Source organism: Solanum pennellii, chromosome 9 (genome assembly GCF_001406875.1).
Source record: "Solanum pennellii chromosome 9, SPENNV200".
NCBI classification, from domain to species: domain Eukaryota; kingdom Viridiplantae; phylum Streptophyta; class Magnoliopsida; order Solanales; family Solanaceae; genus Solanum; species Solanum pennellii.
In genome coordinates, this window is record NC_028645.1 from 6,418,980 (window position 1) to 6,443,250 (window position 24,271).

The following is a 24,271-nucleotide window of genomic DNA, read 5'->3' on the forward strand; positions in this document are numbered from 1 at the left end:
TTTTTGATAATCATTTAAAATGTTTTAGTGGTTTCGATTCAGAATATTAGAGGTGTTCAATATTTACAAGTCATAATTGAAAATTTTAGATGTCCAAGTGAATTATGCGGACAACTTTAAATGACCCTCAATGTTTGAGCTAAATAAAATTATATATAAAAAGAATAAATTTATTAAAACATAGCAATTAACCTTAAAATAATGTTATATATATTTAAAGATATAAATAAATATTGTATCTCAAATATGCTATAGTCTATTGTGTCTCACTTGATTTTTCGATAGATGATTTTTCAATTTATGTTCTTTTTCGACGCTTTGTTTGTTTTATCATGCTCAGAAAAAGAAAATAATTAATGTAAAATTAAATGTTAATCAAATTGAAATTCTAAAATGCTAGGACAACAAATATTGTTTGAAAGATCTAAATCAAAACTTTAACTGATTTCAAAATCTTAAATGTTTTGTGTCGGATATTACTTGTAGTTTTATACACTTTAATTGTTTGTCGTAGTTATATTTTTTTTCAAGAAAATAGCGCGAGGGAGGGAGGGAGAAAGATAAAACTGTTTGCAGATTAGAGGTGTGATGATTGTTCATCACCTTTTGCGTGATTTAACCATTATTTTAGATTTGAATTTTGAATTCACTGAAATTACACTCAAACGACGAGTCAATTAGGGTTCAAATCAGTGGTGTTTCAAGGGAAAACATATCTAGAAGAGTAGGTACTATTCTAGTTAAGAATTAGAAAACAAACAAAGCAAAACATCATGCCTTGATTGAGACTGAAAACATGTCAATTACATGAATTTTTGGATTCCTTTTGTGCATCTAATGTCCAAAAGTTCAAGTGACTTACATGTTTTTATTCTCAGTTAGGGCTTTCTAAGAAAAGCATAATGTTTTGCTTTGTTGATATTCTAATTCTTAACAGGAATAACATCTAGCTTTCTCATATATGTTTCGCCTTGAAACACAACAGATTTGAACCCTAAACAACTCATCATTTGAGCATAGTTTCTTCAAGTTTCAAAATTCACATCAGGAATATTGATTAATCACGCAAAATGTTATGAACAATCATTCCATCTCTGTTTTGCAAACAATTTTATCTATAACCCCCACTCTCTTTCTTTAAAAAATATAGGCACAAAAAAATAACACAAAAATCGAAGAGTAAGAAACAACAAGTAATATCAAACACTCAACATCAAATGAAATCATTTAAAGTTTTGATTTTAGATCTGTCAAACAAAGATGCAATCATCGTTTCTCACAAGAGGTCACAATTATTGTGAGCAAACATATTAATGACGATGATTTTTTTTATGTTACCAAGAGGGTGTTTGGATTGACTTTAAAGTTGGTCAACCTACTTTCAAGTCAGTTTTTGACTAAGGTAAATGTTTGGCAAATATAAAATAACTTAAAATAAGTCAAAAAATGACTTCAAATGAGTTAAAAGGTGTTTGACAATATTAAAAGTAGCTTAAAAAAATTTAAAATGACTTAAAATAAGTTCAAAATCAAAAGTAGGTCTCTTTTACTTTTTATTTTTTGACTTAAAAGTTATTTAAGTTTGACTTTTTGTTTTTAAGGTAAAAGTTATTTTTTAAGTCAATTCAAACGGGCTCTAATACTTGTTCTACTATTCTGCCTATATTGATTTGGGAAAACTTCATATATGGCAAACTTAATTGATTAAATAACATTATATGGGTATAGTTTACCTAATTACATTCTATGGGTATAGTTTAGTTATTTTAGGTATCTTTAATTTTGTATATAAGGTTTCTTTTGTTTTTTATTTATACAATTTTATTTTAAAAAGTGGTTTGTAACTAAAGCGTTAAATATCCTAACAATAGATTTAGATAATGCCATAATTTAAGGTAAACGTCCCTAATTTAAGGTAAACGTTCAAATTCATTTTTTTTTCAAAAAAAATAAGAAGTATACAGCAATTGAAACACAAGATAGACTTGTTTTTGCTGTTTATGAAACGGCAGTTCATCAATTTTTTTTTATTTTTCTTTATAATCGAATACAGGTAATCGTTCATTGGATGAAAATTCATGTTTATTATTGCAATAATTATATAATGTTCTATTGGATTTACAAAATTTGATGTAGATGCGTTCGTTATTGTGGTGATAATTGTATATAGCCATATCGTAAGTGTTTTTCTTTTGAAAACTGATTTAAAAATATATAAATTTTTTACGAAGAAATTTCGTAGGATACAATTATATACTTTTTGTTGATATGGTATTTGTATATTATAAAGAAGATCAGTGTAATCGAATACATGTAATCGTTGGTGATAATTGTATATAGCCATAACATAAGTGTTTTGTTTTTGAGAACTGATTTCAAAAATATAAAAAATTTTAAAAGAAAATTCATATGATACAATTATATACTTTTTTTTGATGTAGTATTTGTATATTAAAAAAAAGATCAGTGTAAAATCAGTCAATTTTGAAAGCACTATCTAACTAAATATAATTACTTTTTGTATATGTATACAAAAACAGTCAATTTTGAAAGCAGTCATGGACAGATCAATTTTTGTATATGTATACAAACTTACCTTTTTTGTATATTAATACGTGTACATGAATATGGTAGTTAAACATGACAATATATACAACTGTCTAAAATGACTTTGTATATACTACAATAATATATAAACTTAATATATACTAACTTCAATAATTTGTATATAACTACTAAAATATACAAATTATAATCATATATGAAATTTTCCCATCTGTATAACTAAATCCAATTACTTTTTATATATGTATACAAAAACAAAAATAATAAGGAGCCTTTAATATACAATCCGCTACTAACACTATTAAAACTTAGTATATTATTCATTATACATAACTTAAAGTATGTATAAAGTAATCAAATCCACAGACACATACAATAATTAAAGGAATATACAACTATATAACTAAAACATGTGTGTACTAAACATCCAATATACTATATACAATTACGTGAATAAAAAATTTACTTAAACAAATAATTTTTTGTATATTGACACCTAAATAACAAAAAAATTGTATCTAAAATTGTGTTTTAAGCCACTACCTCATGATTATGATGTTCTTCAGATCCGTCAATTTCAGATGCATTTTCCTCTGAATCAATGTTTACTACTTTCCTCTTTCTTCCTCCTTGTACAATTTTAATGCCTCTAGCTTTGGCATTGTTAAGAACTTCTTGAACTGCCGTAAGGTCATATTTTTTCTTTGATCTCAATTCTTCCATTGTTTGTTCATGTTGAACTTGTTTGGATTTTACCATAGACCCAACATCAACCCCAAAATCTTGAGTTAAACCCATTGAAAACGAGGGTAAATTGTCAACAAAATTGACATGCAATGAAATACCTCTGATAATCCTCGTAAATGAAGATGATTCATTCATTCTAATTTTGAAAAATTTATGATCTAATAAGAACAAACAATCGATTATTTCACCAAAGAAATATGAAAAAACATAAGAAACACAATACATATACAATTGTTGAATAAGGAAAAAAAATGAAAAACGACTAAAATGTAGGATTACCTGCGAAAGTTGAATTCAATTTCGGGAGGGAGGACTTGAATTTTTGACAATTTGAAATTCAAAATCGGATAGAAGTATTAATTGTAGGAGAAAAAGGTGGAATACGAATAGGAAAGATAATATTGTTTTGTGTAAAATTATATACAAAATTAAAAAAAAAAAAGGTTTTTATACTATTGGTTTAGGAATAGGTGGTGGACCCCATTAATTATAGCAAAAAAAAATTAAACTATAATTATAAAAAGTAAATAAATTAAACTATACCCTTATTATATAATTACCTATGAATGTTTGCCATCCCATGTAATTTTCCCTATTGATGGGATTCCTAATATATAAGATTTTAAAAGGGAGACTTACATAAAGCCTATTAATTTAGGATCTAATTACTTAGATACATTCTAATCTACAATATTACGTATTTTATCAGATTTTGGTGCATTCGAATATGTCTAGACACATGCATCTCATCAGGATACATAGAGTTAAGATTAGGTGAATTTTGTGCTACATACATTGTATCCGAGTTGATTCACATGTATCTGGATACAAAACAAATCTCGCTCGCCTCTCTCTTATTTCGTTGGTCACTCTCCTATGTATTTGGTAGCCCAGAAACATGCAAATCACACCAGATACATGTATATAGTGTGATTCACATGTGATTAAGATATATAACGAATCTTGCTCGCTTCTCTCCCTATTTAGTGTATATGGTAGCCAAAGTTCATGTATTTAAGTGTATCTTTCTCATTATATGGTAGAAAACTCTTAATTAGTGATAAGATATGTAACATTTTGAAAGTATTGATAGTAATAATATATATGATAGTGAAGCATGTCTACTTATGTAGTTTTCATTTTAAAATCAATTAACACTTAATTTTAAATTAATTATTTTCTTTTTGGACATGACAAAACAACCAAAGCAATGAAAAAGAACGTAAACCGACAAATCATTTATCAAAAAAATCAAAGGAGACAAAACAGAAAATAACCTATTTGAGACTTTATATATATAAATCCCTGTTTTAAAAGGCAGAACATGAGGAAAGACGTTTTATATAATACCACTTGAGATGTAAGTTTTATGAATCTACGGGGCTTACTTTCATATATATTCAATTTCATAGTTTTATTATCAATAAAATAAGGAATAGTAAACCTATCAATGCTTTGTGATTTTATTTGAGATAACAAATAATCAATAATGAAGAAAAAAATATATTATAATTCTATTTGAGAAATATCATTATGCCAATAATAAAAATATGATTTAAACAAAAAGAGGTTCAAAAAAGTAAATTAAAGACACCCGAGCGTATGTTTTTATGCCCACGTTTTTGTGCTCGATACTTACGCCTCAAATTTTAAAACTTATGCTTTATGTATTTACGTCTTTAATTTATGATCCGAAACACTTTTGATACGTTTCACCTCTAAAACTCGTTTCAAAAATATTTTTAAAAACACTGTATATGACGTTATTTTAATGTCGATTCCGCTGTTTTAATAATTTTATTAATTGACGTTGATACACATAAAAAATTCATTTAGCAGACAACTAAGCAAAAGTCAATTGCGCTGCTAATAAGCTAATATGAGCTATGGAATATTTGCTAATTGCAGCCAACCTGCTTAATTTAAAAATGAAAATTGATTACCTCACACACGTGGCGGAGCTACATGTATCCAAGAGTGATATTTCGTTAAAAAAATTTATTACTAATTTTTATATATTTTAATATTTCTTAATAAAAGTTTTAATTTTACCACTCACATCCTTCGTATCGATTTTAATTGCTTAGCGAAAGAAAAATTATTTTCTATTATATTTCTAAGTTTCCAGTTCGGTAATAAATTTATTTATTACATATAAAATACTTTCAAGAATACAAATATTATAAATTTTGTAATTTTTTATAAAAGAAATTCTCATTAAATTAATTTTACTAAATACTATTTTATATATTTTTCTTTTAGTTTTATTATTATACTTTAAACATATCAAGTTTACCGAATTTAAAATAATAAATAAAAGCAATATAAATTTTGGAAATCGAATAACAACACTTTAATAAATAAAAGTACATAAATTACAAAATTGTTACTCTAAAGTACAAGTAATTATTTCGGATTTATTTTTAAAAAAAATAAGAAAGGGAAATAGATTTATTACTTACCTGGTAAATTAGAGTATATTATTCCAAAAAGCGATACCCTATAGTAAGTTGACACGTTTCAGATGAAGGAAAATGCGATGTATGTGATTACTGTCTCCAATGCTTTTACTGCACTTGATTCCTTTTGTGCTGACTCGCTAGGAGAAAACGAACAAACACACACAACTGAAATTGCGGGAAAGGACAGAAATAAGAGGAATCCGCCATGTCATCACATATCTCCGGCACCGGCGCTGCCATGACTCCGCCGTTGGACCGTAGCGGAGACTTCGAGGTTGCTACTGAAGACTCCGGAGACTACGTTATTGGTTTGGAGTCGGGGACGTCTGAAGCTCAGTTCATCGGAGAAAATGGACCGATTCTCCCTCCAACAGAACGTATGGTAGCGGAGGAAGGTTTTGCCCTGAGAGAGTGGCGACGGTGAGGTTTAATCTTTTTTTTTTTTTTCATTTCTCGGTTTTAAATTCTCTGCATGCAAAGACATATATGTATTATATTCGTATAACATGATTTGATCGACTAAAATTGATAAATTCCGTAATGGATTTTTGTGATAATCATGCTTGTTTAGGGTAATAAGAATCGGTAGCTACTGATTTTTGCAAATAGCTATTTTAGTCAACTCTAGTAGTTTTCTTTTTTCAGTTTAATTTATTGTTTGTCTATCAAAGTATTTGATCATGGAGAGGAGCCTTGACGCAACAGTAAAAGTTGTTGATTGATGATGATGAGGTCGCGGTTTGGAGCCATGGAAATAGACTCGTGTAAGGCTATGTACAGTAAACATCATGTCCTGCCCTTTTCTGGGCCTGGGCAGCGGGAGCTTAGTGCAATTGCTGCTGGTATTATGAATCTTAGTGCTTCGACAAATTCAATTCACTTTTTTGGTTTTCTGATTTCAAACTTATGATAAGTGCTTACAATGTTTATTGCCAAGTGAATAAGTGCTGCCCTTTATCATTTTTTTTTCCGGAGAAGATAGTTGTAGTATTCCTTCCGTTTACTTTTACTTATCCATTTTGAACTTTTCAAATCCATTAAGAAACAATAATTGATATGAGATGTTTACTATAATACTCGTATTAATTGATGTTTAGTATAAGGTTTTGGGGAATAAGGACTTAATGCGAAGGTTTAACATAGAAAAAAATAATTGTCTTTTCTTGATAGGTTAAAATTGACAAGTAAAATTGAAAATCTATTTTTTGAATAGTGAACAAGTAAAAGTAGGGAATAGTTTATAAAACCCATGAAATTGATAGTAGTTTATAAAACCTATGAGAAGTTCAATCCTCAATTTTGTTTGTTTCTCTTTTGTCTGAAAATAATGTTCTATTCTACATTTTGTCAATTACTTATTTAACATAGAATCAGAGTTTTCCGATCCATTCCCTTGTTAAAAAATAGATTCTGATTTACCTCCAACACATGTAATTTCCTTACCTTGACCAATTAGTTGGGGAAAGTGAATTGAATTTGATATAGTCAACTCCTTAAGATAAATTCTTAAAGAAGAAAATTCTCCTAAATACATTTGGGAGATCTTTGATACTTAAGTAATAAATGAGTTCCTGATTACATGGTCTTGCAATGTGGTAGTCAATAGGGGATCCATAAATTTAAGTTGGTCGGTGGTCCGAAGATAAATTCATCAAAGAAAATTCTGTTAAAACTTTTGAGGAGGCCTGTGATTACTTATTGATGATCGAGTTGTTTATGAAATAATCTTGCCATCTCATAGCTTATAGGTAGCTGGTTCAAATAAGATAGTGTCTGTGGAGTACCCACTACTTAACTTTGACAATAGGTTCTAACTTAACGTAGATTTACATTTTAAAAAAATTCACTATATATTTGCTGGTAGCACCCTCTTCCTTAAACATTTCAGTCCATGGTGGCAGTTGACTTGAGTTTACCTTTTAATCCCTGAAGGAAATTTTGCGATTCTTTTTACCCTTTAAAATCTCTGAAGCTGATACAAAGTAGAATACCGACTAGTTAATTGTTAATATGCAGTGTACATATGTGTTTGTGCATTGTACAAAGCTTCTTTACTGGTGTGTAAATCCGATGCTTTTCTTGTTAACAGCATGAAAAGATAGTGTTTATTGTGCAATCTGAAGCTTAACACATAATTCTCTATTTGAGCATATCTCAGCTTATGCCTATGAGCTTCTTTTTTCCTGTAGTTATCAAGTAATTGTTAGCGCATACCTATAATACATTAAAACTCGCCATTTCCAATTTACTTTTGTGTAGTGACATTCTAATTCGCATACTATCTTATTCCTTTGTTGTATGCTTGTGAGGTGAAATTACAAGCTACTTTTTTGGATCTTCTCAGCTGAGAGGTGTAATATTTGTTCCATTTTCCAGATTGAACGCCATACGGCTGGAGGAAAAGGAGAAAAGGGAGAAAGAAATTGTTAGGGAAATAATTGAAGAAGCAGAGGAATACAAAGCAGAGTACTATAGGAAATGGAAACTTAGATGTGAGAACAATGTAGCTGCTAACCGGGAGAAGGAGAAGGTGAGACCTATAGCCATATAAATTTAAAGTCTTTCCAAGGCATTTTGCTTAGAGTCACGGTTTGTTAACTAGTTTGGCATAAATTTGCTTGTGCTGTGTGTTTGTTTTCCAAACAGTTGCTTTAGCTGGAAGGAATCTTATCACTGGTCTGACATGTCGTGCATCTAGTTACCTTCTCTTCCTAATTATTGCTTTCAACTCTTCGGAATAGGATATTAGTGTTGAAACAGGGAGATTAACGTAGTTAACCTAGTAGAAGTACCATCCAATTTTTAATCTTGGTACTTGCTACTCTCCTTTTTAAGGTATTAGTTTTTAAAAAATCATAGCATTGGTAGTTACGACTCAACCAAGGTAGGGACTCAGAGAAAAGCAGTTTCTACATTTATCTGTTTAAATTTCATATGATTTAGCGATAACATTGCGTAAGAGGTGTAAATTAAAATTTTTGAAAGTGGAAGTTTTCCACAAGAGATCAAAATGTGCTGATAACCTTTTGAACAATCTATGCTGAGTTTTTGTGCTTTGGTGAGTTTTATTTGCTAATCTCCACAGAACTATGTCTTTGGTTTTATGGTTTGTCGAATCTTTAGACATAGTTCCACAGTACGGCAAGTTCCTCCTTAGTCAATCAATGTGTTGCAGTTCATGTGTCATCTTTTTCTTTTTCCAGTTATTCTTGGCCAACCAAGAGAAGTTCCATACTGAAGCTAATAAGGCTTATTGGAGGGCAATCGGAGAGCTTATCCCAAAGGAGGTCCCGACCATAGAAAAGAAAGGAAAGAAGGATAAGGAGAAGCAGCCATTCATCAATGTCATTCAAGGACCCAAACCTGGCAGGCCAACTGAACTCTCTAGAATGCGTCAAATACTTGTGAAACTCAAACACAACCCGCCTGAGCACATGAAGCCTTCTGCAAAATCATCTTTGGAACCAAGAAAAGATGCAAAGACAGGAACAGAAACTTCTGTTGCTGCCTCTGCAAAGCCTCAAGCTACTACTGCTGCACCTTGAAGGTTTATCCTCTGCTGCACAATGAAAATGCTACTGTGTTGATCTCGTAAAGCAGTCGTCCTTTACGTTAACTTAAATGTTATGAGTTTGAGAACAACTCCTATCAGAAAGTCTTTACCTTCAATTCTAGTTTTAGGAGCTAATATGTGCATAGAGAAAAGTTTCTATCCTGTACTGTGTTCATAGTCTCTGCTGTAAACTTCATCTTCATATCTGAAATTTGGAGTTGCATAGTAGCTCATTCTGTGTGATTGTCTCTCTTTCTTCCTTATCAGCTACTGCCAACTTTACATTACATGAGAAAATGTATGAAAAAGGAAGTCTAATGAGAGACGATACATTTACTCCTCAATAGCCCACGTTAGAAGAATAACATTATCTAGGAAGCATTTGGGTGACACTCTGAAAGCTCTCAAACTTTGTTGATGTTACAAAAGGATTTACAGACTGCACCCCATTCTTCCCCGCGGAGGATGATTTCTGCAGACTACCACTATGTGGTCTATAAACTCCTTCTCGTTGAGGTTGACTTCCTTAGACAACATCTCAATCACTTGTTTCATATTAGGTCTTTGGTTAGGTGCTGATTGTATGCAAAAGAGAGCAACTTTGATGAACCGCAGTAATTCAGTTTCTGGATACTCTGTTAGCTCTGGATCAATGATTTCCAGAAGTCGTCCTTCTTCTCTTAGCTTCCATACCTGCAACGCGTAAACCTTCAAAATGCTGATTACTAATGAATCTTGAATATCATAAAGCTGAAAGTATAATCCTACCCATTCCACCAGAACCAAGAGATCCACTCCAAATGCTGATTTACTACTGCTTCTTCCACTTATGATTTCAAGTACAACAACTCCAAAACTATAGACGTCAGTCTTTTTAGTAAGTTGTCCAAACAAGGCATACTCCGGAGCAAGATAACCTCTGCACATCAGAATACCTTGCTGAGACAAGACAGGGGAGGAACATCGAATGTTATGAAACTGAAATTCGATGTAACTACTCACATTGTTCCTGCTACTCGCGTACTTAGATGAGTGACATTTTCAGGAAAAAGCTTAGCCAGACCAAAATCTCCAATTTTAGGGTGAAGGTTTTCATCTATAAGGATGTTACTAGCCTTAATATCTCGATGAACAATCGTTGGTGAGGCTTCTTCATGAAGAAATGCTAAACCAGATGCTGTACCTAAACATATAGCAACTCTCTGAGGCCAGTTCAGAGCAACGCGTTTACCATTAGAACCTGAAATAACAATTTTAACCCGTCCAGATTCAGTCCAATCTGCTCATTTAACATGCCTAACATCAACTATGACATATTCATTTGAGAACATTACCTAGTAAAGCATTGGCAAGGCTGTTATTCTTCAAGTATTCATATATCAACATTCTATTGCCATTCTCAACACAACAACCAATCAACTGAACAAGATTTGGATGTTGGGTATTTGAAATCATATTAATCTCTGTCAAGAATTCTTTAGTCCCTTGTTTTGATTCAGCAGAGAGACATTTAATGGCAACACAAGTTCCATCTCTTAAAACTCCCTACATTTAAAGAACAAAGTTGCACAAGTACAGCGAGTGGAAATACATAAAAGATTCAACCAATGTAGCAGGTAATTTACGTTATTTTACATTTTTTATGATGGTAGTGTTCATATCAGCTTACATGTACCTCGACTATTTCACCAGTACTCTACCCACCAAAGCTTAGTTACATTGGATGGTATCTATCTAAGCTACGCCCTTTTTGGGCCTCAGTTGAGATTTGAACCTAAATATCTCACTTCATTAGGCTATATCCTTAACTGCCCTCATTTTTCTACTCACTAGCAAATCCCACTTAGAATGGTTAAATCATTATAGTTATTTTTTAAGTGACTTGACTCTTCTTCTAAATTTTGAACGTATAGAATTTTAAACTCAGTAATTAATAACTAGCACCCACAAGGACCATGACACCATAAACAATAGATGATTGATTACCTTATAAACAACTCCAAAACCACCACCTCCTATTTTGTTAGATGGATGGAAGTTACCTGTCGCTGATCTCAATGAGTTATAGGAAAAAACCCTCACATTGTTGGTTGTGAACCCTACACAATGAAAAACACAAAATTAATATGAAAATTATGTGAAGTACTTTACAAAATTGGACTGCAAAAGTACAGTAGAAGCGTCAAAATCTTCAAACTTTCTGGATTCTGAATTTTATAAGAACGATTTTTTTTTTTTACAGAAATAAGAGTTATGAGTGTACTTACCTTGGACTTGAGTCTCGCTATTGTTTTTGTATGATTGATAAACTCCAAAGCAATTCCAACCCATTGCTCAAATATTCAAAAATTTTAAACTTTGTAGCACCTAATATTTCTACAAATTAATGAAATGGAAATAGAAAAAATAAAAATAAAAATCAACTTAGCAAAATGGGAAAAGCATGAAAATTATAATATGATCTCTTGTTGTGATTGAAAATCAAAAGCCATTAGAGTTGAAAATAAATGCATGCCTGACTCTAGCTATATATAACTTTTTAGTTAGAGTAGAGATATAACTTTGTACTTTATAATAAATGTTATAATTAAATGTATTTATAGTACTATCTTGCAAAAGAGGGAGTTATTTTATTATACATACAAAGGGGTTGGCCAGGGTGAACAAAAGAAGCCGCCATTGAGGTTTGACTTTTTTTCGATATTAAAATTTGATTGATTTAAATTTATATTTTTATTAATTAATTTTTTATATTTAAAATTCAAAATTAAGACTTCGAAAGAGGTTTGTCGATGTCCAGGACTTTGTTTCATTTTGTCTTTCTTTTTGTTCCCTTTTTAAAAACAAGTGTTATATATCCTCCTTTAGATTAAAAAAGTAGTTTATGTGGCTTTAATTTCATTTCAATATGTTTAAGAAACTAATGCCACTTCTAAATTAGGTTTTAATTTTAATATTTTTTATTTTAGTTTTAGTGACAACTTATTAGGAATTACATCATGACATATTTAATAAAGAATAATAAAACACAATTGAAAGTTTTGATATGTTATCAAAAGATCAAATCATAAGATTCTTAGAAAATTTCTTTATATTTTTGAACTTATTGATTTTAAGAAGTCATTGCGGTCTTTCAATTTGATTTTTTTTAAAAAAAGGTTAGAAATATTCTTTTTAATTTTATTTCAGAAAGAAGTTTTTTAATCAAACTAAAACACATAAAATAAAACTAGAGTAAAATATTTAGGTAAGGAAGTATATTTCACTTTCTTGTTATTAACAATCTTTATTAGGATCCCTTGCTATATCTAAGAGAGAAAAGCCTTAGATTTGGTCCACCTAAACAAAGTCATTTTCAAACACTAGCTTACTTCTTTATGTGCTTTATCTCTTACTTCATCCATTTAAAAAAGGATGACTTAATTTGATTTATAATAAAGTTTAAGAAAAAAAAATTTTTTTTTTAATTTTGTGGTTCTAAATTAAAGTTATGTCAGTGTTGCTAAAAAAAGGAAAGAAGTCATTCTTTTTTAAACAAACTAAAAAAAACAAGGTCATTTTTTTTAATCGGAGAGAGTACTACTTTTTTATTTATAATAATATACCTAATAAAAGTCATGAAAATGTCAAAGCACAAAGGTAACATTTTTTTCATATAATTTTTTTTATTTCTAAGAAATAAATATAATTCCCATCCAAATTTAATACTCCTATCACTTAGTACTATCCTCATTTTGATTTTTCAATTTCATCAATGTAATATTCATTTATACAAACCATGAAATAAACAAGTCAAATTAATATTTTAAACAATTTATTCCAATAAAAAGTATGATTATACATAAAATAAAAGCGAAAGAAGCATTCAAAGGAAGAATACACAAAGATGGTAAGCTACCGTTAAATTTTCAGCCATAATCAAGAATGTGATTCGTATGCGATTTTCAATTTTCTCGTTTGATTGGTTTAAAATATTTTTATATAAAAGAAAAGGAATATGACTTATGTAATGTCGTTAGAAAAACAAGCTGAATAGGTGACATTATTTTATTTCACTCACTTGATATCTCTGACCTCCCCCAACCATCCGCCAACTCTGAACTCCCACTCCCCACACCATTTCGCTATTATATATTTATAATATTTTACTAGATTATTTATAAATATTTTTAAAATTATTTTTTTTCTTATTTATCCAAAATTTAAAAATTAAGTAAAAAAATCTACTAATTGTTCAAAAAATTGTATTTTCTATAAAATATATTTTATATTTTCTTCTTATTTACCGAACAAACATAGTAATTCTTAACTTTTTCTTTTTTTCCTTATTGAAAATGCAACAACTCTTTCACTAGTTTGGGCAATCTTATCCATCTAATATTCATGTAAATAATACTTACAAATCAAAATGTAATGTTGGAGTGTGCTTTTTCTATTTTTATATACTTAAATCCATTAGCAAAGTTTCTCACTAAATTGGATCCTGACTTGTGAGAGTAATTGAACCAAATAAGTCAATATGCCCTATTTAGAATTAATATGTTCTTTCCTGTGTCTTATTATTTACGGAGCGATAATTAGACGCTAAATTTGGAATAGCTATGAGCGTCATTGCTAGATTTCTCACAACTATCATATTCTTTTTAATAATCCGTCGCTATATAAAATAAACATATATTTTACTGTTTAACTACAAAATTTGATCATTACTAATTTTTTTGATGAAGCTAAAAATTAGATTCAGTTGAACCCCTTTATAATTCCCTATCTTCGCTCTACTATTTTTTTCAGTAATGATATAAATTTTAACTTTTTTGATGTATTCAAACTTCTAACATCTAACTTCTAACTTAAATATGATTTAGACTTCTATCATTCAATATTTCCCTGACAAACAAACAAAGAATAGTGTAAAGGGAACTTGAGCTTCACATGACTTAGTTAATTTACTTGAGGACATTTTATTCAATGAGATGATAACTTCACTTATATATATAGTAGAATTGTTCTTTTATATGAATACAATTAGGAGCAACAAATTGTTTGATTGAATCCATTTAAGTAAAGGAAAAAAAATATGAATAATTCATTTAATTTGATTTGAGCAAAATGAAATATAATTTCATTTCACTTACATGGGCTGAAATTGCCACCCCTAAATACAATATTCAAGAATTTATATAATTTTTTAATTACACAACGAACATATGTAACTTATAATGATAATAAATAAAATGATTAAATTAGTCATATCCATTGACAGCGTAACAAAACTTTTACATCATTAATTAATAAAATAAGAGGTTTAAGAACGTTCCTAAAGTATATAAAATTTATCATATTTGTCTTTGGTTAATAATTTAGTTCCGTATAATTTATCATATATGTCTTTCATTAATAATTTGATCAAATGATTATCAGTGGCGGAGCTAAAAATTTCGATAAGGATGTTCAATATTTAAAGAGTTGATAAAATTTTTTTAGCGGAATAGGGACACAACATTTTTTTTTAACAATGAGTAGATGCACAAAAATTTCTGTGTTGGTTAAAAATATATTTTTTAGTAGGTTCACAAAAAATTGTGTGTTTTTTATTTAAAAAAAGATTTGTATTTCTTTTAAAAAGCTAGTGGCGATCAAGTCGCACCGGGAGCTAGTGCTTGCTATCTAAGAATTGCTCCATGGACCTCCATGAGATAAATGACTACACCAACCACTTGACTAAGTGTTCACCTGACCACCCTTAATATGCTTTAGCTCCGCCCCTGATGAAAGTTGAGAAGAGAGAAAGGTAAGAGTAAAGTTATAAAGAGTTTTTGGAAAAAGAAAAAAATAACAAGCTAAAAGGAAATGACAACTATGAATCTATTTTTTTTTTAAAAAAAGAAAAGTAAAAAATGGTCCTTTTATTTTCTTAACTTAAAAAGGGTAAATTTTGTACTTTTTCTGAAGAGAAAAATGAAATAAATATATATATAAAAAAGCGAAATGTTTAAGCCTGGGATCGAACCCGGGCTGAGTTTTGCCTTTTCTAAGAGAAAAAAATGAAATTATGGCAAAATTTCAAAAAATTGCCACAGTAAGGCTCAAACCCGAGAATCAATGGTATTTTTGCACAGCCTTAACCATTAGGCTGTCAACTTTTATTGTGTCAAGGCTGTTCAATTGTTAATATATGTCTAAAAAAAATTGATATTTAGTATATATATTCGGAAAAAAATTCCGACGAAGGTTGGTCATCTGTTCAACCTTGCCATGTCATAGCTCCGCCCATGATAATCATCTTCTTAATCTTATTTTTTAAGGTAACTAACTTGTTTTATTAGTTACCTGTAAAAATATTACTTTTTTCGTTTCTATTTATATGTCATCATTTTGGATTTTACATACATTAAGAAATGGAAAAATTGTGAAGAATGACAAACTAAGGAAGGTAATTAAATTAAATAGACCCCCTTTCAATTATTTTCTTTAAAGGACAAACTCTCCGTAAGTTTTCTATACCACGTCCCACCATTTTGTATAAAAAATTTCCCCAAAATAAAATTCTCTTTTTCCCTCTTTCTGCGCTTTTTATACAATTTCTTCTTCTTCCTTCAATTTCTCCACAATTTTCTCCATAATTGCGATTTCAAACTACCAGCTTCTTCTATCAAGCACGTCATTGTGTTTTTCAAACTATTTCAAAAATTTCAAGGTACCACCTAAAACTCATCTCACATTATCAATTTTTATTCATTTTTTTGAATTTCTTAAAACTACCTTTTCACTTCACTTGTTAATTCCTTCAGAATTTTGGTTCAATCAATGGATGCCCAATCTCCATCGAAAAGATTCACAAGAGGTATACCATTGCATGTTGAAATTGATGTTGAACACCCATCATTTTCATTGGGTGTAACTCAGAAATTTGGGGAGATTTCAGGTTCATTGCCTAAATCTACTACCATTCAAGAGATTAGATCCAAATTCAATAATGACCTAAGTAGATTTGTTGATGGAGGTGTGAAGAATCCTGTCGATGTTGTTACTGGGTTAAGTAAGAAAAGGAAACATAAAACTGATGTTTATACTGTTCATAATGATAAAAATGAAGCTGTTGGTTCTGGGTCAATCGAGCATCATAAGGTATCTGTATAGTCATTGTTCATGTATATGTTTAGATTTTATATTATATGTTTTGTTTTTGTGTTGATTCATGTCTTATACAATTGTAATTGTATAAATGTATAATCTATATTAGTATATGTTGTTGTGTTTCGGTTGATTCATGCCTTATATAATACTGTTTGTATAAAATGTATAATGAATTATTGTATCTGTTTATGTGCTTATACAATTGTAATTGTATAAATGTATAATCTATATTAGTATATGTTTTTGTGTTTCTGTTGATTCATGTCTTATACAATACTATTTGTATAAATGTATAATAAATTCTTGTATCTGTTTCTGTGCTTATACAATTATTCTTGTATAAATGTATAATATCTTAATATCTGCTTTATATTCATATCTTATACTGCCTAATTTACTGTCTCATTATACAATTGTGTGTATAAGTGTATAATTTATCTACTTAAATAGCTTGATCAATTTTTTAAATTGTCTATAATGGAGCTATTACGAGTGAAGGAGAAGAAGAGAGAATAAAACTAAAACTGAGTTCGCGTGAATTGTGGGATCTTTTCCATATTTATCTGCAGCCTATTTTTTTAAAAATTGAATTGTATAAAAGGAAGATATCTGTTAACTGTTATACACAAAAAATCACCCGTAGCAAACTTTTAATTTGCTACGGAATGCAATTTTGAATAGTTTGCTATAGCCTACAATTGTCAATTTTTTCTTTGTTATATATAAAATTTGTCCTTAAGAAATTAAGTAAGTTTCCTATTCTATCCTTATTTAATTTTTTTGAAACTCAAGTTTTCAATCATTGAATATGAATTACTCAATTTATTTTGATTTATTTAAGGAAATATTACATGAATTGATATATTTTAATAAAAATTTCTGGTTGTAGTGATACTTTTTATTTATTACTATTTATAGCAATACTATGTTAAATCTGCAATATGTATTAAAAGTGAATTATATATGTAATATATATGAATTATAATTGGTTTTTGAAATATATTATGTTTATTTGGTAAAAATTTGACACATTGTATTATAAGTGTATAAAAATGTGTGATAAATGTATTATCCATCATTAAAACTTGTACTATATGTCAATAATAAATTGTTCTTTGTAATATGTATTAAACTTGTGTTATAAATGAATTAAAAGTGATCAAGTGAAAAAAATATTATTGTTATAAATGATAAATATTTTTTTTTTATCATAGCATATTTAGGTAAGTTTCCCATTATTTAACCAATGAACATGAATTATTTACTTAAAATTTTTAAGCTGCTCAAATGAATATTTTCAAGGTGAATAACTCACAAGAATAAAAAAGGAATGATATGATAATTTATGTACTGATTTTATGAACTGACAAATATTATGAACCAATTTATAGTAAAAAAAATTACATATAAAAAGGAGCAGGGGGAGTACAAAATAGTTGTCCAACCCAATCAGTGGCATAGTCAGAAATTTTATGAAGGGTGTCCAAAAATATCATAGCTCGTAAAATAATTTAAAGACTATGTGTACTTAAATTTTGTAAATCAAACTACATAACATTAATGATTAATTTTTTAAATTTTAAATATTCCAAAAATTTTAAAATCAAACTACATAATTTTAGCTTTAATGTTTACGTTTATCTTATAGGAAGTGAAACAACAAAGAAAAGAAGAGATATTTCAATTTAGAGTGAAATCACTTTTATGCTTCAAGTTTTCATAATCCTCTAATGACCAACAACGAGAAATGAAAAATAAAGGATAGAATCAAACGAGTTATATTAAAAAGAATATATATAAAGTATTTTCACTTTTATAACTTATGGAACAAATAAAATAGATTTGCTTATTAACTTTAAATTAAATAATTATTTTTAAATTTTATTTAAATTAATGAAAGAAAAAAATCAAAGTCAAATAACGAGAATCGAACCCGCACACTGCAAGTTGCAAAGAACTTAGTAAGAGTTGAAAGACTGAAATCACTAAGCTAGAAAAATTAATTGTTTTTTAAAAATGTTCAATATATGTTATTTAACCATCTAATTATTTTACTTATGAACACAATGTAATTTTCTGATAAAGGGTGTCCAATTGAATACGATAACCAAAGGATAGCTACGCCCCTGAACCCAATCACATTAAAAGTTATAAAGGATGCCAAAAAGTAGAAGAATTTGCACTAGACTAGAGTAATGTAGACAAGTTTTGTGGACCTTATAATGCTTGTGAATATGATAATGTCAAAAGTAATATGATTTAGGAGTTGGACCTCATTTTAATCACTTCTTGACACTCTGTTTGGTTGGTATCATGGAAATCAGACCATCCAAACCACTTGAAGACTCTAGGAATAATAGTTAAGACACAATGGGTGTATATTTTGAAATTTGCAATATAACAACAACAATAATAATATTATATTCAGTATAAAAATCTTATCGTGATGAGATGATTCGAATAGTATATGTCAAAAGGACAAAGTTAGCTCATGATATTTAAAGCTATGAATTCTATTTTTTATTTTTATTTTCTATTTCCTAGGATGATATGATGGTTAATCATTTGCTTAGCAAGAGAGTAAAAAATTAATGATCCATCGAGAAGTTACTAGAAAAAAGGATAACTAAAATTCATAAATTAAAGTACATTATTATGCCTTAAAAGCCTTAAGTTTACTCACTCAATTATTCATCAACATTCAAAGAGAAGTTGAAATACATAAATAGACAAACAGATAGACAGACAGACAGACGCATTACTTATATTATCCGCTCTTACGTTAGTGATGGTCATTTACAAGGCGGCAACGGAGCACCACACAAGCATTTATTATGAAAATACTCATATATCTCAAATTTCTGCATATTCTCACCCTTTGGAATCTTTCCACAAAGTCTATTATAGCTCACGTTCAAAATTTGCCACGGTTTTAATTCTTCGATATCATTTTCGGTATACTCCCATAAATCTTATTATGACTCAAATCCAACCTCCATAACCCCTTCCCAAACGTCAATTTTGACATATCGAATTCAAATTTATTCCGATCCAATAACATTTCATACGTAGTCTTATCTTTACCAAACAAAAACGAAATATCCCCTTCAAGCATGTTCCTTGACAAATCAATTGTGTCAAAACTCCACCCAGCAAATGAAGTCGGTACAATCCCTGTAAGTTGGTTATGCCCAAGGTAAAGATACGTTAAATTGGGAGCTAATTTGCTAAATGACTCCGGTATTGGTCCAGTTAATTTGTTCCTATCTAATCGTAAAAATGCCAAATATGGAAGTTGTGATAGCGAGGCTGGGATAGTTCCAACAAGCTTATTATACGACAAATTAATGTACGTTAAGCTTTTCAATTGACTAAGGACTTCAGGTACTGGTCCTGAAATGTCCGATTCACTAATTCTGAAGAAAATGAGATTCGTGAGTTTGACAATTGTTGATGGAATTGGACCGGTGAGATTACGTACATTGTGGATACTGAATTTCGTAAGGTATGTGAGATCTCCGATGGCGGGAGAGAGATATCCAGAGAGATCCATTTTGGAGAAGTCGATGAGATTAATACGATTCGATTTTTCATCGCATTCAAGAGTAGGTCCGTACCAGTCAATGCAGCAATCAGTTTTGGGATTCCAATTACCCAAATCATCAGGATTACCTAGAGCTTTTTTGAATTCTAGGAGGGCTTTTTTGTCATTTGGGTGACACCTTTCAGCTGAAAGAGATGGAGATATTTGAGAGAGAAAGAAGAGGGAAAAAGAAAGAATGGAAACTATAGAGGGGGGCTTCATTTTTCTCTGTGTATGATTGTGATTTGTGAGTGTTTGGTCATAGTATTTATAGGATGATATTTTGCGAAAAGTATTTTGAAATAGTGTTTATATTCTTTGGTGTAAATGGATCGATCTAAGTCACTATCTATTTTTTATTATTTTTTGAGTAGATCGTATGTGGGATCAAGGGCGGATTCACGTGGTTTTTAGGAGATTTAATGGTAAAAATTACACGGTATATAAAAAGTAAAAAATTATTTTAAAAAATATGCTAAAAGTGTGATTTTTAAACTCAAAAAGATTCAAGGTTTCTATTTCTAAAAGCTTATTTACATGTTTATACTTTTATTTTTCGAACTCACTGAACGAAAATTCTAAATTCGTCACACTTTTTTTATCGAGGAGGGAATGTAAGGTAAGACTGTTTCTATAGTCTTGGACAGAAGAGAGGGGGACCAAGATGGAGTTTTTCCTTGCTTTGCATCATTTCTTTTTTTTGGTTTACCACCCGCTTTTTCTTGCTTTTCATCATTTCTTTTTTTTGGTTTTCCACCCGCTGTTCTACGTTGAAGCTCCGACTAAATTCAGATCACGCACTGCATGACCCATTCAGGGGTGGCGATCCGAAGAGGATTTTCTTCATATCCAGTGCTCGAACATGAAACTTCTAGTTGAGGGTGAAACACACTTTTCATCATTTGAAGAAAACTTATTTGAGGAGAGAATTTTCTTTTCGTACAATTTGGAGTGAGTTTATAGGTAAAATATGTGAAATAATTTATTTATCATGAGTTAATTTTATAATATTTAAAACTAAATTGACTTAGATGAGTTTAAGGTTCTAAAAGTTTAAAATTTAGCTATTCAAAAATTATGCAAAAATATTTTATATTAAAAAAGGTTTTGCACTAATATAATAAAAAGTAATATTAATTAAAGTTTAACGTAATTTTAATTTATTAAAATGGAAGTGTCAAAAGAATTAGGAGAAGGGGTAGCAATTTATAACATACGGGAGAAAATTCGATTAGAAACGCTATCTCCTAATAAATTCTTCAAAATGTGTAATTCGATTATTATTAGATTTTCAATATAAATATCAAACACACAAAAAAATTATATTTTGATTATAGAACTAAGGGTAGGGTGTTTTAAAAATTGAGCTGTCAAACACGAAAAAAATGAGTTAATTTGAGTGTACTCGAAGATAAGATTTAGACTTAGTCAACTTACTGTGGATATGAGTGGACATAAAGCTCTTGGGTCTTATTTGTTCATACATTATTTTAAAATTTTGGGCCGATTTTTTTGGGAACAATGCTAAAAAATATTTTTAAATTATGTGAAAAAAATAAAAATCTCATTTACTTATAGTTTGGCTAAAAAAATATTTTTATCATTAATATTTTGACTCGAAAGAAAGATGTGTTTAAAAAGAAAAATATTAATATACTTACTCGTAATTTTTCATTTCGCGGAGGGGCATTTTTGATTCAATCTATAAATGGAGGATATTTTTATTTTTTTAACGTAGATTAAGAATTTTGACCCTTTCCCTTTTTTTTTTTTTTGAAATTTTATGTAAACTGGTATCACTTAAATTGGATTGGAAGTGTATTAATTAACCACTGTTTTTTTATTTAATTAATTATGAATCTTTTTAGTGTAAAATATCATATAAAATAATATTGGGTTCAGTTAAAAATATTAATATAAAAAATGATCCCCATATAATTAATTAGTTCATTACTATTGAATTTTTACTATAATTTCTATGCCAAATTCTTTTAATCATTCATGTTTTATGTCTTGTTGATCTTCTTATATTGAGATTTTGACCAAACTAAGTCATTATATAAAACAATTTACTAAAATAATATATTTTTTAAAATTTTACAAAACTAGTAAAAACGTATTTCACAATAATGTTTTATGATATATACATTTTGACGGCGTTAGATTGATATATGTTACTGTAAGTAACGTCTTACTCCTAAAACGTTACGTCTTACTTCTAAAACGTTACTGTGAATAACGTTTTAGGAGTAAAACGTTACTTACCGTCAGTTTTTAAAAAATAAAATATACCATAATACGTTAGTGTGAAATACGTTTATACTAGTTTTGTAAAATTTTTTAAAAATATATTATTTTAATAAATTACTTTATATAATAACTTAGTTTGGTAAAAAATTCTCTTATATTTCATGACTAGAATCTGATAGAGTATGTAAATGTCCTATGATTAATACATGATAAACAATTAATCGAGATAGAATATAATTTTTCATATACGTGAATAATACATTTTGCCCATCAATTCATTTGAAACTTTTGGGATGGTAATTTTACTGCACAATTTTATTTGTCGTAGAATATATCTTATTTTCTTCATTGATTTATTTTAAAATTCCTAAAAAATTATATCAAATTACTAAATATTTATCGTCAAAGTGTATCTTGATTGATAGATTAAAGAAGCTGACACAAATATTGCAAGTGAAAAAATAGAGAATTGTGGGCATGAACGAGGAAGAAAAGTATTTCAGTTTTGAAATAACAAATAGAGATAAAGTAGAAGAGGAAGTAGCAACAACAAAGTAGAAAAATGAAAAAAAATCTTTGAAAATATCATAGATGATACGTAGATACCATCTATTATTTTGGAATATTCGTATTCATGTCGTCCATAAACTAGAGCATATATGCTCTTTACTTTAATGAAAGACTAAATAGAAATACGTAGCACAATCTTATTCGTCGATAAATGTCGAATTATGAATGAGATTATGACACGCGTGTATGTCCGTTAGTGTAAAGGATATATATATATATGCTCTAGTTTTTGAATGACATAAGCACTAATATTCTAACAATATGACAGAAAATATTTATATATTGTTGAAACAGAAATATAGTGTAGAGCTGACTAACAGCTGATTACTACTTAGTTAGTTAGTTAATTTACAGTTAGTTAGTTACAGATTAGTTCTAAAAGATTCTTAGTTAGTTAATGAGTGTATAAATATATATCACATGTATGTGATGAAGGAGTACAATCAATGATATTTTCTTCCTCAAAACTTCTCTTTCTCTGAAGCTCTCAACTTCAAATACTCTCTGTTTCTTCTGATTGAGCTGCAGATCATGAAGATTAACATGGTATCAGAGCATCACACTGCGTAATTCCATCTTCTATTTCTCTCCTTCTGTTTTTCGTTTATCTGCAATCATCAGGTTCATCTTCTTCTGCATCGTTTTGTAAGTTTGAACCAAATCAGAACTATGCCAACTCTCACTGAAGCTGATAATGCTACTGGAAGTAACTCGACTAACAATGTGGTGACAATTGATCAACATCATCCATTGTTTCTTCAATCGTGTGACACTCCAGGTAGTTCCTTAATCTCTATTAAGTTGACTGGTCCAAAAAATTATGCTTTGTGGAGTAGTTCTATGCGTATTAGCTTGCTTGGCAAAAGTAAGTTGGGATTTGTAACCGGTAAATGTTCTATAGAGAAGTTTGATGCTACATTACATGATTTGTGGGAAAAGTGCAATGCTATAGTCCTATCATGGATTATGAATTCAGTTAGCACTGAATTACTAAGTGGAATTGTGTATGCAACTAGTGCCTACAAGGTCTGGTCTGATCTTCAAGAGAGATTTGATAAAGTGAATGGATCTCGTATTTTCTATCTTCATAAGCAACTAGCTACCTTATCTCAAAGAGTTTCTTCAGTTTCCAGTTATTTCTCTAAAATGAGGGAGTTGTGGGCTGAATTTGATGCATTGATGCCTTGTCCAAGTTGCTCATGCACTGAATCGAAAAAATATATGGAACACTTTGATTATCAGAGGCTTCTTCAGTTTTTGATGGGGCTAAATGAGTCCTACTCTCAGTCTAGTAATCAAATTATGATGATGACACCAATACCTTCCATTAACAAGGCATATGCCATGATTCTCTCTGAAGAAAGTAGAAGGTCTTTAACATCTTCACCTAGTGTTGAGAACTCA

General features: G+C 29.5%; 2 protein-coding genes and 1 pseudogene across 3 annotated transcripts; 1 reads left to right on the forward strand and 2 right to left on the reverse strand.

The window, feature by feature from the left end:
• Window positions 1–5,899: 5,899 nt before the first annotated feature.
• Window positions 5,900–9,560, forward strand: LOC107029546 (clathrin light chain 2-like). The gene is made up of 3 exons (XM_015230981.2): window positions 5,900–6,194; window positions 8,151–8,304; window positions 8,978–9,560. The coding sequence occupies exons 1-3, from the start codon at window positions 5,980–5,982 to the stop codon at window positions 9,317–9,319; spliced, it is 711 nt and encodes a 236-aa protein (XP_015086467.1). The 5' UTR covers window positions 5,900–5,979; the 3' UTR covers window positions 9,320–9,560.
• LOC107029545 (putative serine/threonine-protein kinase) lies at window positions 9,508–11,827 on the reverse strand. Its single transcript, XM_015230980.2, has 6 exons — window positions 11,595–11,827; window positions 11,314–11,426; window positions 10,662–10,872; window positions 10,330–10,567; window positions 10,096–10,246; window positions 9,508–10,020 (listed from the first exon to the last, which is right to left on the reverse strand). Exons 1-6 carry the CDS (start codon window positions 11,656–11,658, stop codon window positions 9,760–9,762), a joined length of 1,038 nt encoding a protein of 345 aa, XP_015086466.1. The 5' UTR covers window positions 11,659–11,827; the 3' UTR covers window positions 9,508–9,759.
• Window positions 11,828–19,075: 7,248 nt separating this feature from the next.
• Window positions 19,076–20,365, reverse strand: LOC107029780 (annotated as a pseudogene). Its single transcript, XR_001458073.2, has one exon. The product of XR_001458073.2 is annotated as a polygalacturonase inhibitor-like (transcript).
• Window positions 20,366–24,271: the final 3,906 nt, after the last annotated feature.

What these genes read in the sequence shown, in the direction of transcription:
- LOC107029546 (XM_015230981.2), top strand. Translation starts at nt 5,980, where the DNA reads ATGTCATCACATATCTCCGGCACCGGCGCTGCCATGACTCCGCCGTTG. An exon ending in GCCCTGAGAGAGTGGCGACG is followed by an intron (nt 6,195 to 8,150) that starts GTGAGGTTTAAT and finishes TCCATTTTCCAG; the next exon opens with ATTGAACGCCATACGGCTGG. An exon ending in CTAACCGGGAGAAGGAGAAG is followed by an intron (nt 8,305 to 8,977) that starts GTGAGACCTATA and finishes TTCTTTTTCCAG; the next exon opens with TTATTCTTGGCCAACCAAGA.
- LOC107029545 (XM_015230980.2), bottom strand. Translation starts at nt 11,658, where the DNA reads ATGGGTTGGAATTGCTTTGGAGTTTATCAATCATACAAAAACAATAGC. An exon ending in TAGCGAGACTCAAGTCCAAG is followed by an intron (nt 11,427 to 11,594) that starts GTAAGTACACTC and finishes TTCATTGTGTAG; the next exon opens with GGTTCACAACCAACAATGTG. An exon ending in CCTTGCCAATGCTTTACTAG is followed by an intron (nt 10,568 to 10,661) that starts GTAATGTTCTCA and finishes TTGTTATTTCAG; the next exon opens with GTTCTAATGGTAAACGCGTT.